The 14,327-nt window shown below is 47.7% G+C and overlaps 1 protein-coding gene across 4 annotated transcripts in view; it reads left to right on the forward strand.

The window, feature by feature from the left end:
- Positions 1 to 14,327, forward strand: part of AXL (AXL receptor tyrosine kinase) — a 66,943-nt gene that overhangs the window by 36,324 nt on the left and 16,292 nt on the right. For 2 of the 4 annotated variants that reach the window (XM_035117287.3, XM_088672682.1), the window contains exons 7-13: positions 539 to 734; positions 2,063 to 2,202; positions 2,332 to 2,476; positions 4,752 to 4,775; positions 6,255 to 6,381; positions 6,557 to 6,648; positions 7,949 to 8,044. In XM_035117287.3, coding sequence (XP_034973178.2) covers positions 539 to 734; positions 2,063 to 2,202; positions 2,332 to 2,476; positions 4,752 to 4,775; positions 6,255 to 6,381; positions 6,557 to 6,648; positions 7,949 to 8,044 — 820 coding nt within the window. Of the gene's footprint in view, positions 1 to 538; positions 735 to 2,062; positions 2,203 to 2,331; positions 2,477 to 4,751; positions 4,776 to 6,251; positions 6,382 to 6,556; positions 6,649 to 7,948; positions 8,045 to 14,327 lie in introns of all 4 variants that reach the window. The other 2 variants (XM_035117286.3, XM_088672681.1) reach the window with 1 other exon arrangement.

Consider the following 14,327-nt stretch of genomic DNA (forward strand, 5'->3'; position numbering starts at 1 on the left):
CTTCTATGCCCAGAAGGGCATCTCATGCAAGGCAGGAATCTTAGCTAGATTATTGTAGAGCAGGGGTGGCCAACTTCCAAGAGACAGCGATCTACTCACAGAGTTAAAAACTGGCAGTGATCTACCCCCCTTTTTGGGGTTCAGGTCAAAGTTGTTGAGCTTTTTTTTAAGAAGGAAAGCCCTGTTTTGGGGGGTTCACGTAAAAGTTGTTGAGCTTCTTTAGGGAAGAAAGCGACGTTGAGCTTTTTTTTTTTTTTAGGAAGGAAAGCCCTGTTGGTTCAGGTCATTTTAGGGGTGCAGGACAAAGATGTTGAGTTTTTTTAGGGCAACCAAAGTTCTTTAGCTTCTTTGGGGGGAGCCACTGATCTACCGCTGATCTACCATAGACGTCCAGTGATCTACCGGTAGATCACGATCTACCTGTTGGACATGCCTGTTGTAGAGCAATAATATGTTCCTAACTCCTGCCCTGTCGACCCATCCCTGGCACACGCTGCCTTTCTGTCCTCAAATCCTTACCCCTGCCCCTTTTTCCCAGGCTGTGCGCTCGGACGAGGACCTCAGCACTGTGTCGGACCGGGAACTCTATAACCAGAACCTCCACGTCCCCCCGTTCAGCCACACCCTGGATGGCTTGAGCCCCTTTACCACCTACCATGTACGGGTGTCCTGTCGCTCCCGAGAAGGCAACTCCCCGTGGACCCACTGGGTTGCTATGGAAACCCTGGAAGGAGGTGAGCTTGAAATGGGAGTGGGGGAGAGAGTAGGTGGTTGATCCTTCTGGGTTCTGCCTTGATCTCTCGGAGGAGAAAGGAACTCACAGAGGGGTGCCGCTTGGAGCAAGAATGAGGAACTGCCGTCATCCCTAGCTGGCAGGACCAGTGGCCAGGGATGATGGGAGTTGTAGTCCAGGGGTCAGCAACCTTTTTAAGCTGTGGGCCGGTCCACCTTCCTTCAGAACATGTGGTGGGCTGGACTATATTTTGAAGGAAAAAAAAGAACAAATTCCTATGTCCCACAAATAACCCAGAGATGCATTTTAAATAAAAGCACACATTCTACTCATGTAAAAACACACTGATTCCCAGAGTGTCCGTGGGCCTGACTGAGAAGGCGATTGGGCCGCATCTGGCCCCCAGGTCTTAGGTTGCCTACCCCTGTTGTAGTCCAACAATCCAAGGTTGAGAAAGGCTGGTTTAGAGTCAGAGTTTCCCAGCTGTTTTTGGACTACAACTCCCACCATCTCTAGTTAGCAAGGCCCAGTGGTCAGGGATGATGGTAACTTTGGTCCGAAAACAGCTGGAGACCCAAGGTTGGGAAACACTGGTTTGGAGAGTAACAGTGGTTCTCAAAGAGGGTGGCATGCCACTGTGGCATGGCAGGAGAGGAAAGCAGTTGTAGCTGGAAGATTAAAGGACAATGAAAGAAACATTTAAACATTTCAGTGTAGGATAGGATAGTACCGAAATGATTTCTCCACAACCTTTTGATGTGAACAGGGATTTTCAACTCTGACAAATATGAAAGATCAGAAAAGAGGACTGCTTTTTCTGTGTTCATGAGAGTTTGTCTCGAATTAGACCGAATATAAATGAGATTACCCAGCAAAAGCAAGCACACCTCTCTCACTGAATTACTATCCGTACTTAAAGTACATGCATAAGAGGTTCATTCATCATTGTATTTTGGGAGTGATTCACATTCTTATGTAGCTACATTGTTTTATACTTTCCGGACGTCCCACAATCTTTTCATAAAGTAGTTGCATTGTATGTTATAAATCAAGCTCTGCTAGGAGTGGTTTCTTTTTGGTTTTCCAATGCATTTCTTATCAATAAAAAAATTCTGTCTGGCTCGAGCAAACGGTTATTCTGAAAGTGTGGCCCATAGAGAAAAAAGTTTGAGAACCACTGGTTTAGAAGCTTAGACCATGGTTGTTACCAATCAAGTGGCTGAGACTGGGCTATAGCTGCTTGCCTGATGCCACTTTGTGGGTTCAGAGCTAATGAGAAAGGGTCATGGCCGCAGTGTTTCCATGGTAACGTACACTTTTCTGTGGCAGTGCCCACCACTGCGCCAGAGAACATCATGGCCACACAGAATGGCACCTGCACCATCGTGCAGTGGCGAGAGCCGCGTGGCGTCATCAACGGGATCATACGTGGATACAAGCTGGTCTGTCAAAGCGGCGACTCGCCCGAGGTGAGGACCTCCTTTCTCAGGACTGGAGAGGGCACCCTCCCCATTGACCCCCTGTACTTAGCCTGAGCCATCGCCCGCCATCTTCCTAATCCCCCGCCTGGCGTTTTTGCCACCCTCTCCCCCCACCAGGTGGTTGTGGATGTGGGCCTGACCAACGAGACCATCTTGAACCTGAACAAAACAGTACACAATCTGACCGTCCGTGTCGCGGCCTACACACAAGCAGGAGATGGTCCCTGGAGCAAAGCCATCATGGTTTCATCTGGGGATGTCGGTAAGGAATATGAGATAATGTGTCATGGTTTTTTTTGGGGGGGGGGTGTCCTCACAAGCTTTAGTGTTGTGGCAAATAACAGAAGCACAGGGTCCCTTACATACCCTCCAACATTTCCCTGATGAAAATAGCAGCATCCTATTCCATGATGACAGTATTTTTTATTATTGGTACCCTGCTCATCTGACTGGGTTGCCCCAGCCGCTCTGGGGGGCTTCCAACATATATAAAAACATAATACTGTAAAACATTAACCATTAAAAAACCCACTTCCCTATAAGATGTCTTCTAACGGTTCAATAGTTACTTATCTCCTTGGCTCAGGGGGGTCAGATAACTGCATACCCTCCCAACATTTCTCCAATGAAAATAGGAGCATCCTAAGGAAAAGTGGGACACCAAGAAACCGGGACAGTTTCTGTAAATCCGGGACTGTCGCTGGAAAATAGGGAAACTTGGAGGTTCTGTGTTCATTATAGTCACAGCCACACACCCTTCTAAGTTTATTGTATAATAATAATAAACGGGGATGCACTGCAGATTTCCATGTGTGGCCTTTCAGCTAGATCTATTATTTTCTGTAGGAATGCGGGTGGCACTGTGGTCTAAACCACCAAGCCTTTGGGGCTTGCTGATCAAAAGGTCGGTGGTTTGAATCCACACAATGGGGTGAGCTCCCGTTGCTCTTCCCCAGCTCCTGCCAACCTAGCAATTCGAAAGCACGCCACAGCAAGTAGATAAATAGGTACCACTGTGGCGGGAAGGTAAACGGCTTTTCCGTGCACTCTGGTTTCCATCACGGTGTTCTGTTGCGCCAGAAGTGGTTTAGTCATGCTGGCCACATGGCCAGGAAAGCTGTCCGTGGACAAACACCGGCTCCCTCGGCCTGAAAGCGAGATGAGCACTGCAATGCCATAGTCGCCTTTGAATGGACTTAACCATCCAGAGGTCCTTTACTTCTACGTATTATTTTCTGTGCACATACACAGGCAAATGATACTGAGTGCTTCAAAACCTTACATTGGAAGTGACTTAAGTTGTGTTTTTCGTGAAGTTCCACTGCACACCCTTCTCTTGAAACAGAAGCACCTTGTGTTTTCATGGTTCCTGAAATGACTTTCACGCTGATAGCGTGGCTCTAGGATGCTGGAGCCAGGGACCCAGCTGTGGAAATAGGAAGGGGTCTTTGACACCCCCACGACCCCAGACCCCTGCAGCACTGGGCGTAAGGCAGAGGCAGACTCTGCTGTGGTTGTGAGGGGGTCTGGAATATTGCGACAGTGCTCAGAAATGTCAACGCATTGGAACATCATATGGGTCAGAACCGAAACACGCGATCGGAAGTCACATTCGGGGGGGAAACGTCCAATTGACTTCTACTCAAAGTAGACCCATTTATATTAACAGACCTAAGTTAGTCATGTCCATAGGTTTCAATGGATGGCATCCAATGAAACAGTTAGGCTAGCGCAAGAAGTTTCGGCTGTGCATTGAACTTTCCTGACTCCTCACCCCCCATCCAATCTGCTCTGGAGGGTTGAAGAAAACCCCACAGCAGATTTTTGTTGGGGGGGGGAGTTGTGCAGGGAAAGGAGAGGGTGGGGGAAGTTACGTAACAGCATAATTTGTTTCGTTGGATGCTGCCCAATGTGTCTACTCTGACTAACGTAGGATACGGTCCAAAGAGTTCAGACGCGGAATGAGGAAATCGGTTAAGGAGTATTTGAAATAAATAAAGTTCCTTTTTCATAGCCAATTATTCCTGCACATCTTTCTAAGTGTATCATATGAGATATGGGGGAATCATTTGGGTGCCAAAAAAATAAGCTTTCCCCCCTTTTTTTATTAAAAAAACAGTCCTTAACTGTTCCCAACTGTTTCCCAACTCTTTGGTGGTTCTTCCAAAATGATCATTTGATCTCTCTTTTTATTTTGTTTTTTGTTATTCTAGCCCAGCCTTCGACTTCCTGCTTTCTAAGAATGGTTCTATGTTGGGCAATTCCTGATCTCAGTCCTGGTTCTGATCTAGCAGGATCTCCTGCTTCTAATTTGTATCCCACTTCTTGTTATGATGGCTTCTGGCGCCTTGTGGAGTCACAGAAACTGAAGCTGGTTATAAAACAGGACCCGTGCTTTCTGCTTTAGGAGTTTTGATTCTCTTTGATGTCCCCAGAAAAACGGCCTAAGGCCCTATTGGCGGAAGCTTGACGCTGACATTTGGCTTGGAGGGAGATCATATTCAAATAATTTATATATTGGTTTTTCTCTTTTACAGATGAACTGCCGCAGGCCCAGCCAGGTAAGAACAGTGCATAACACTCTACCCCCAGCCTACAGAAATGATTTGGGATTTTAGGATGGGCAACATCGGGGAATGAGAGGTGATGCTGTTTCCTTCTAGAACATTCCAGAGAGCACTTCTGGAAATATGTTTTCCTTCCTTCTTTCTTTCTTTTGGTGTTGGCTAATTTGATTATATCTTGTTTAGTTGCGGCTTCTCTCGCGCGATGATAAGAATAAATTAAAACTTGTTCTCTAAAAGTTCCCCAGTGTAGGCAATACATCGTGACCAGGCTTGAGGGGGACATGCTCTCCTTTTTCACCCTTATTTCCTGATGAATAGCCTTTGGACTATAATGTAACTTAAACAGAAAAGTAGCTTTAGAAAGTTTTTCCTCTAAAAGCATTTTATTTTAAAAATCCAATTTAATTTTTTTTTAATATCCATTTTTTATTTTTTATTTTTAAAAAAATATCATTGATTTTTATCCACCCTGGTTTCTAAGGAGAACTCGTCCGGCTGCCAAGAAACTAGGATATCCCCTCATCTTCCCCTCAGCATCGTACTTGGTCCCAGATTTGGTCGCTGGTTTCTCTGCTCTGTTCTTCCAGTTTAAACAGTAACAGGGGTTGCCTGCTAACCGTACACTTAAAGCACATTGCGCTCCACTCTAAAGAGTCCTGGGAAATGTAGTTTGTTTAGGGTGCTTGCAGTAAACTACACTTCCCAGGATTCTTTGGGGAAAACTTAGGTGCTTTAAATGTATGCCGTGTGCACAGCCGAGGCAGGGAAAGGTGTGTGGGAATGTTCAGGGAGGCAAGAGAGGATATATTGTTTATTAATATCCTTCCTAACTTGCGCTAGCAAGTTCCTTTACTTAGCAGAGTTTTACTTTCCCCTTTTAATGCACAGCGGGTAGTTGGTTGCAGGCTTGTGTAAGCCTCTCAATATCGTACAATTCAGTATTGAATTGTATGTTCCTGGTAATTTCCCTTATTATCCCTCTTAAAAGAATAAACACACGACAATCTTATTGAGAGTCAAGAAAAGAAGTTTACTCATCAGTTCACAGTTGGATCCCTGAAGGCAGACTTAGTTACAAAGTATATACATGTGGAGCTATCCCATATGGGGATAATCTCTTTGTCCTCTGTTGGCTGGAAGCCACCAGAACATCTCTAGCTAAAAACTGCTCCAACGACGGAATAAGTCAAAGAGAGGAGAGAGAGTGCTGTGTGCCTTGTCCTTTTGTTACCTGGACAGGTAAGGTCACACCCACCTCTAGTCACAATCAAAGGAAGTTTGCCCAGCCAGGAGGAAACAGGGAGTTTTGGACTGGCTGGATCAAACATTCCCCCGCATGTCCACTCTAGGAAAACAAGGAATGTTGTACTTGACTGCTACTTATGTATCATATCCCACAAGGTAATGCGCTGGATGGGCATCTAGAATGGCTCCTCCCATTGACCCCTACTCCTCTTCCCTTCTCCATAGTAGAAACCTCCGCCCCTGCCTTCTCCTGGCACTGGTGGTACGTGGTAATTGCCATAGCCACGACCTTCGCCGCCGCCGCCTTCATAATCATCTTCTTGGCGCGGATGAGGAGGAAGGAAACACGCTATGGGTAAGTGGAGAACGGACACCTGCCATGGATGCTTTTGTTGAGATTCCTGCATTGCAGTGGGTTGGACTAGATGACCACTGAGGGATCCATCCAACCTTTCTGTGATTCTGTGACACCGCTTCTGGTAGCTTCTCCTCTTTCACTGTCTGTTTCTCTCCTCCTGCCCATTCTGCAGGGAAGCGTTTGAACCCAGCATGGAGCAGGGAGAGCTGGTGGTCCACTACCGAGTCCGCAAATCCTACAGCCGCCGGACCACTGAAGCCACTTGTGAGTGTCACAGAAGGAGTGGGTCCGCCTTTCCCAACTACCCAGCATGCATTGCGCCCAAGTCTTGTGGTCCAGGATCCAACAAGGAATGCTCCCACCTCCACCACAGTTGTAGGTTATTCCCAAAATACAGACACCGCCCGATGCTCTTTTTTCGGCAGACATCAGCTATTGTCTCCTTAATCACCCGGTTTGGTGGTTCTGCCTGCCTTCTTCCCATCTTTTGCCTCAGTCATGGCCGCTGCTCCATGCAGTCTCCTAGACCGCAGGGTGCTTTGGCCCTGCAACGGTTTGATAGTCCAACCTGCTTTTGACAATATTTGGAGAAGCAGGACAGAGACATTACTGGTCATTATGATTTCTGGGTTGAGCCCAATATTCCTGCCTCCCTGGTCCCACTATCGCTCCCACGGCTTGCCCAAGTTGTTTTGCTGCATCCTGGTGTCACTCACACTGCTGCTGTGACCGCTACAAATCCCACCCGCTCCCTGCCCCTACCGTCACCCCTGCGCTGCCACAGCGCCATAGGCAAAAATCCAGCAGGGCTGGCGATGGAGAGCAAGAGGAGGCGGTCAGATCTGTTGCCTGAGGCAAATGGCTTCACTTTGCCTCACTGAAGGGCTGCTCTAAAAGCGAGCTCAGGTAGGGAGTGCCGATGGATTTGCATGAAAAACAGGGCAGCTGAGAAAGACGAGGAAGGTACCTGCAAACTCGGGAGAATGCCAAGGTTTACAAAACACAAAAGATTTAACGGGCCCAAAACAGCCCAGTGAAGATGCTGTGTGTATTCAGTAACCACGGAATGGAACGTCTCCACTGGAAAAGAAAACTAGACACCTAGCAAGGGGAGGGGAGAGCAAGAAGGGATGGCCTTTCTGGATTGGAAAACTCTTGTTTTGCTGGCTCAGAAGTGAGAGGAATGACCTGAGATGAAAGAGCTTAAATAGGGCTCCCAGACAATCAGAAAATTAGGCTGGAAGCCACTCATCCACTTAGGCTGGTGAAATGCTCTCAGCAACAGCAGAAGATGAAAAGGGCTGGTGCTTCTTGGCTGGCCTATTGGTTGAGGTTTCTTTGAAAACTTCAAGGACCCTGGCTCTTGTTTTTCGAGGGGCCAAACAACTAACCACCCCAACCCTTCTCCAACTACATTTAGAAATCAGGCTGCCTTCCCTTCCCTCCCCCTGTTTAAACCCCCCATCTTGGCCTGTGATAGAGACCCGGAGGTGTGGGCCCCGTGATGGCCGTGTGCATAATGTGCCGTGACCCCCTCTCTTCCCCCCCCCTTTTCTTGTGACAGTGAACAGCCTGGGCATTAGCGAGGAGCTGAAAGAGAAGCTGCGAGACGTCATGATAGATCGCCACAAGGTGGCCCTGGGGAAAACCCTCGGTGAAGGTACATTAACCTGGCCAGCTGGCACTTTTTCCAAGATGGAGGCTTCTCCAGAGTGAGGCATGGGTGGGGAGAGACATCAGGCCAAGTGGGATCCTATTGGAATGGTTAACAACAAGCCGAGGGCCATAGGCAGCCAACCATCATCTTAGTGATGACTGTGTGGGCTGCCATTTTGAACACTACCTGCCCTTAGACCAGGGGCTGGCAAGGTTTACCTTGCCTGGGCCGGTTCACTCTGCGCAGATGCCAGAAATTGCGGTTTCCAGTGCCGTGGAAACAAGTCCCCACAGTGTGAGGGGACTCACCGAGCGGGTGGCTTGGTTTGGAGGTAGCTCATGGGTCGTTTAAAGGACCCCCGTGGGCTGCTTGTGGCCCATAGACCACAGGTTGCTGACCCCTGCCTTAGGCCTTTCTTTTCTCAGCTGCTTAGTTTCCAGGCCAAGGCAGGCCTGAGATGGCCACTTTCTCCTTCACAAATGCATACAGATGTGTCTGGAGACTACAGCATTAGGGGCTTTCTGATTTTGAGAAAGGGGACGGGAGAGGCAACAGGGTTTATTTTTCTCTGGCTGCCTCCATTGAACAGCTCTTGAACCTTTTGGACATTAATTGGTAGACAGGTACGAGACTTACACATGGCGCGAATAACAAAGCTGCAGACCAAACTTTTTCCAAAATGAAGTATGCTTTCACTTACAAGTTTTAGTAAGGCAGCACATTAAATAATTATTGGGAAATTAATTTTAGAAAACAAGCTAATTTTAAAGTTTGTGTAGTTACCGATAAAAGCAAATAGAAAACAGAGATAAATGCAATCAGCTTTGCTTATTCTAATCTGTCTCCCTAACTAGGCCAATAATTATCAATTTGCACCCTTCACTTCAGCTTCTAGGTCCCTTTGCAGTCTTTTCTTTTCAGCTGCAATACCCACTGTGCTCTCCTAACATTTCCTGCATTCCTAAAGTGTTTCATCTCTTTTTCTTTCTTTCCGTGCTCCAGCTCCAAACTCCACAACTAACTCTTCTACTTTTCCAATAAACTATGCTGTTTTCTAGCTTGTGTACAGTATTTTCATTTCCCTTTCCAACCTTTAAGCCAATCTGAAGGAAAAGAGAATTCGGATTAATTTTCTATTTCCCTTTGATTGCCAGATTCCTAGGCTGAACTTTTGACCCTTCTGTGCAAAACATCGCCTTGTACTTTTGACCCTCAAACATTTCACTTTTCTGTGCAAGAGAGCTTCTAAAACGAGAAACAATTTTAGATCAACCAGCTGAATACAAAATAGCAGGACGCTTTCAGGGGAGGAGAGGGTCAAAAGTGTCCTGTTCCCATTGTGTTGGTGTTAGCACTCCAGTTTAGAGGAAAGGGATGTTTGTCATGGCCCTAGACTAGGACTTAGGGGCTTATAAACCACTGAGCTTCTTGGACTTGCTAATCGGAAGGTCGGTGGTTCAAATCTACACAACGGGGTGAGCTCCCGTTGCTCTGTCCCAGCTTCTGCCAACCTAGCAGTTTGAAAACACACCAATGCAAGTAGATAAATAGGTACCGCTGCGGCAGGAAGGTAAACGGCGTTTCCATGCGCCCTGGCACTCATCACAGTGTCCCGTTGCGCCAGAAGTGGTTTAGTCATGCTGGCCACATGACCTGGAAAGCTGTCTGTGGACAAACACCGGCTCCCTTGGCCTGAAAAGCGAGATGAACGCCATACCCCATGGTCACCTTTGACTGGACTTAACTGTCCAAGGGTCCTTTACCTTTACCTTTCACCACACTTAACTTTCCTCTGCTCTTTTCAGGCACGGTCCGTGCTTTAAAGCTCAGTTTCCAAGCACCTTCCATTTTGCTCCAGATACTTCCCTGCAAATACCCGCTCTTTAAAGCTCCATAGGAGCAAACGTCAATCCGCAGAAAACCCAAATTGACGTTTACTCCAATTGAGCTTTATAGAGCAGGTTTTCGCAGGGAAATCTCCAGGCCAAAAAAAGAAACAACACTCAGACGCAGAGTGTTAAAGCATGGACCTCTGCCTGGAAAGAGCGGGGCATAAAGTAAATGTAGATAAGTCCTTATTGGTGGCACAGGGCTCTGGCAACTGGAGCTTAAAGGAGATGGAGCCATATCCCAGTCTGTCCCATGTGGATCTGATCTGCAGGCATCAGAGCCTGCCTCCTCTCCCTTCAGCCCTAAGGAGACATTTCTGCTGTTCTACTAGGGTTTCTGAAACTTGGGTCTCCAGCTGTTGTTGGACTCCAATCACCCCTAGCTAGCAGGGCCAGTGGTGATTATGGGAACTGTAGTCCTAAAACAGCTAGAGACCCAAGTTTGGGAAACCCTGTGCCAGACTCTGGTAGCCAATCACAGGCTACTCAGGGGATCAAGAGAGCTTTCAGGGGAGAGCCTTTCAACTGGAAATCCCATTACCTTGAAGGAGCCAGCCAAAGGTACTAGCTGGTCAAGTGGCTGCATTCATGGGGTCAGGGACTACTTAAAACTATGTAACAAAACCCAGCCGGTTGCCCCAGGACTTTGTGGCTTAAGAGTGCTCAATGTGGTCCTGAAACATTTTGAAGTGCTGGCTTTTGCCTTGGGCAGGTGGTGCTGGGGGTTAAACCACTGAGCCTAGGGCTTGCCGATCAGAAGGTTGGTGGTTCGAATCCCCGTGACGGGGTGAGCTCCCGTTTCTCGGTCCCTGCTCCTGCCAACCCAGCAGTTCGAAAGCACGTCAAAGTGCAAGTAGATAAATAGGTACTGCTCCGGCGGGAAGGTAAATGGCGTTTCCATGCACTGCTCTGGTTCGCCAAAAGCAGCTTAGTCATGCTGGCCACATGACCTGGAAGCTGTATGCCGGCTCCCTCGGCCAATAAAGCAAGATGAGCACTGCAATCCCAGAGTCGTCCACGACTGGACCTAATGGTCAGGGGTCCCTTTACCTTTACCCCTGCCATGCTGTCTTGTCTGCCTGCCTGGGGAATCAGGAACTACTGAGCTGTCCTTGCTTGGATCACCAGCTCTTTTGTGTGTGTGTGTGGGGGGGGTGCATCTCCACAGATCATGACACTATGCGCAGTTGCACACATGTTCACCTGAGGAACAAATTGCTGGTGTGGGGGTGGGAGGTGGAACTTCAGACAAGGTGGGGAAAGTTGGGAAAGTCTGAGAAATGCTGGGCAAGGCCCAAGACTCCATGGAAAAGGTAAGGCCTGAACAAAATAAGAATTGAGGGATGCCACATCCCACAAGCCTAAGAGGGGCAAAGAAGTGAAACTGCCTCAGAAATGACCTTCCTATTTCGGGTGTCTGTTCCTTCAGAAGTCTGAGAATCCAGCTCAGGAGACATGTTCTGTATACAGTATATAAGAATATGTTAACCCATAAGGCACAACCTTTCAAAAAATTGAAAATAACACAAATTTACCAGGCAAAAAAAAGGCCATATCCCAGTGACTTTATCTAGTAATAATTTGAAATTCTGTGCATTTACTGGGAATGTTCAATGATTCCATGCCAACCACTGGAATTTCTCACAGAATACAAGGGCGCTTTGAATTCGTTGCTTCCTAAACTCATTTCTTTAGAGCAGGAAATAAAAGCTTTGGGTCACAAACAGGAATTGGAAGGCAGGGGGATGTAGGGGAAGCGAAGCAGAAATCCATCTGAGCTCCAGAACCTGTTTCCCAATTCCAAATCATATGATATGAAAACAGTTACCAGGACTATCCTTAGGAGTTGTTGTTGTTTTTATCACTGGATAACCCCGGAAGATTCTCACTCATCTGGGACAATGGGGGAATTCTACTTGGTTGAAGGGCAAAGGAAATCAGCTGCTGCGTGAGGGACAAGGACAAACTCCCATGTTTCCTTTCCTGATTAAACGTCAAGGCCTTGTTTCTAACATAGCCAGGATAATCAGTAACATATAACATCAAGTGCAGGACGAGCAGCCCAGAAGCGCTTCGGCCCAGTTTGCTTGCCGCAGAAACGCCGAAGGACGAAGGGCTGTTTTGCTCATTTGGGTCGGAGGACTGGCAAAGTTTCCGCCTCGGCTCCGCAAAAAAGTTTCCTCTAAGCGCAGCTGGGATTAGTTTGGAAGCATATGGAAAGCAGAGATGGAAAGGCCCCTGGCTATGGCACATACGTTCCCCCTTGAACATTTCCACCCTGTGCCTCTCTTTTTTTGTGGCTGCCCTTTTTCTGGAGACGGGGAGGGCAGGGACTTGACTTGCACAGCTTCATAGGAAACAGAGGAAGCAGGCTTAACACAGAGCCAGGCCTCCGGTCCATGCCATCTCACTTAGCATTGTCTGCGCAGACCGGCAGCGGCTCATCGGCGTTTCAAGCGGGATTGAACCTGGGACCTTCTGTTTGGAAAGCAGGTGCTCTACCACTACTCTGCCCAGAGAGTCCGAACATAAGAGCCCTGTTGGGACAGGACAAAGGCCCATCTGGTCCCACCACCTCATCTCACAGTGGCCCAACGAGAAGCCAATCGCATTCTCCCTACATGCGATTCTCAGCAGCGGGCATTCAGAGGCATTCTGCCTCCCAACATGGGTAGCAGATCACAGCCATAGCGGTTAGTTGCCGCTGATAGCCTTGTCCTCCTACGAGTCTGCCCAATCCTCTTTTGAAGCCATCAAGTGTCCAAGGAAGCCCCTGAGATCCCATCTCAGCAACTACTTTTCTTGGAGAGACTCTGGGCTCCATCCAGACTTACAAAACACAGGTTTCCCACTTGTCCAGCGCGTTCTAGGCATGGGGCCGAGCGGTTTTGCCCTTGCCCTGCAGCAAAACTCACTCTTTAGCAATAAATCGAAGCAAACAACAATCCAGGGGGGGTGGGAATGGTGTTTCCTCCGACCGGGTTTCTGCAGGGGAAAGCGGCAGAGCAGGGGCAAGTCTGTATTAGCCCTCTAGCTAATCTTAAAAACAGTTTACTAGCAAATTCTTACTTTTTCTACCTCCTCCTCCTCCTCCTCCTCCTCCTCCTCCTCCTCCTCCTCCTCCTCCTCCTCCTCCTCCTTCTTCTTCTTCTTCTTCTTCTTCTTCTTCTTCTTCTTCTTCTTCTTCTTCTTCTTCTTCTTCTTCTTTTTCTTCGCTTCTAGATTGGCATGATGGCTGCCAGTTGCTAACCCTTACTTTAGAGCAGGCATCCCCAAACTTCGGCCCTCCAGATGTTTTGGACTACAATTCCCATCTCTCCCGACCACTGGTCCTGTTAGCTAAGGATCATGGGAGTTGTAGGCCAAAACATCTGGAGGGCCGCAGTTTGGGGATGCCTGCTTTAGAGGGTGGGAGGTTGTAACGATTTTTCACCATCACAGGAACCTGTATTTTCTTTAGTTGTCACTTATGCAAAGAAAAGAGAGGACATAGCAGGGTGGCGATTTGTATAATATGCAGATTTATATGTATGGATTAAGTTTAGAAATGATTACTGTCTAATGGAAATGCAGTGTGCCTCACCCAAACGAAGAAGGTGACCAATGAGCCTCTCTGGCTGTTGCCTAGCCCAGGTGCTAACTGCCAATGGGCAACTTCAAGGCTTCTGCCCTTTCTGTTCATGGTTCTCTGCCTTTAAACCAGACACGGACAGGACACCCCTTCAAAAGACAGCAGGAGTTCCCAAAGCAAAGTTAAATGTTATTTGTACATAAAATAAAATCAACCAGGGGGCTATGGGCAACAACAAGACAGGATACAAAGCACAGAGATGACAAGAAGCAAATATTATTAGGAACTAATAACTGAGAAAAGGCGGGGAGGGGAGGACAGGGGAGAGAAAGAGGTTGGCAGCCAGTTTTTTTTGGGGGGGGGAGATTAAGTAAAACAGTACATCCAGTTCTAGCATTCTGTGTTTCCCTTGGCAGCTGGAAGTATAACTTTTCTCTAGCACATAAATCTGCAGATATCCATTCTTACAGGAAGACTTTCTGAGGCTCACAGCTTGACTTGATATGCCTACAAAGCCCTAATCTCAAACCCTTCAGATGGGGAGTGGGCTGGTGTGGTCTTTCCCCAATGGAAGCAGGAAAGGCACTCTGCACATGCTCAGAAGCGTTCTGTTGTTTGTTCTTGCTTCCCTTTTGCCTAGGCTGAAGCCCGGTGTTGGAAATGGATTACTAGCACCCTAGTTCAAAGGCTGCTCTCCCCGCTTCCTTTCCATTCATTGCATTCCCTCCTAACCCTGTTGCTAAATTTGGAGAACTGGGAGAGAGAGCGGATCACTGAGCGAATGTTTGCAGGCTCTGAACCCTTTAAAAGAAAACCCACAAATCTC

This window comes from Zootoca vivipara, chromosome 6 (genome assembly GCF_965207765.1).
Source record: "Zootoca vivipara chromosome 6, rZooViv2.hap1.1, whole genome shotgun sequence".
Classification (NCBI taxonomy): Eukaryota; Metazoa; Chordata; class Lepidosauria; order Squamata; family Lacertidae; genus Zootoca; species Zootoca vivipara.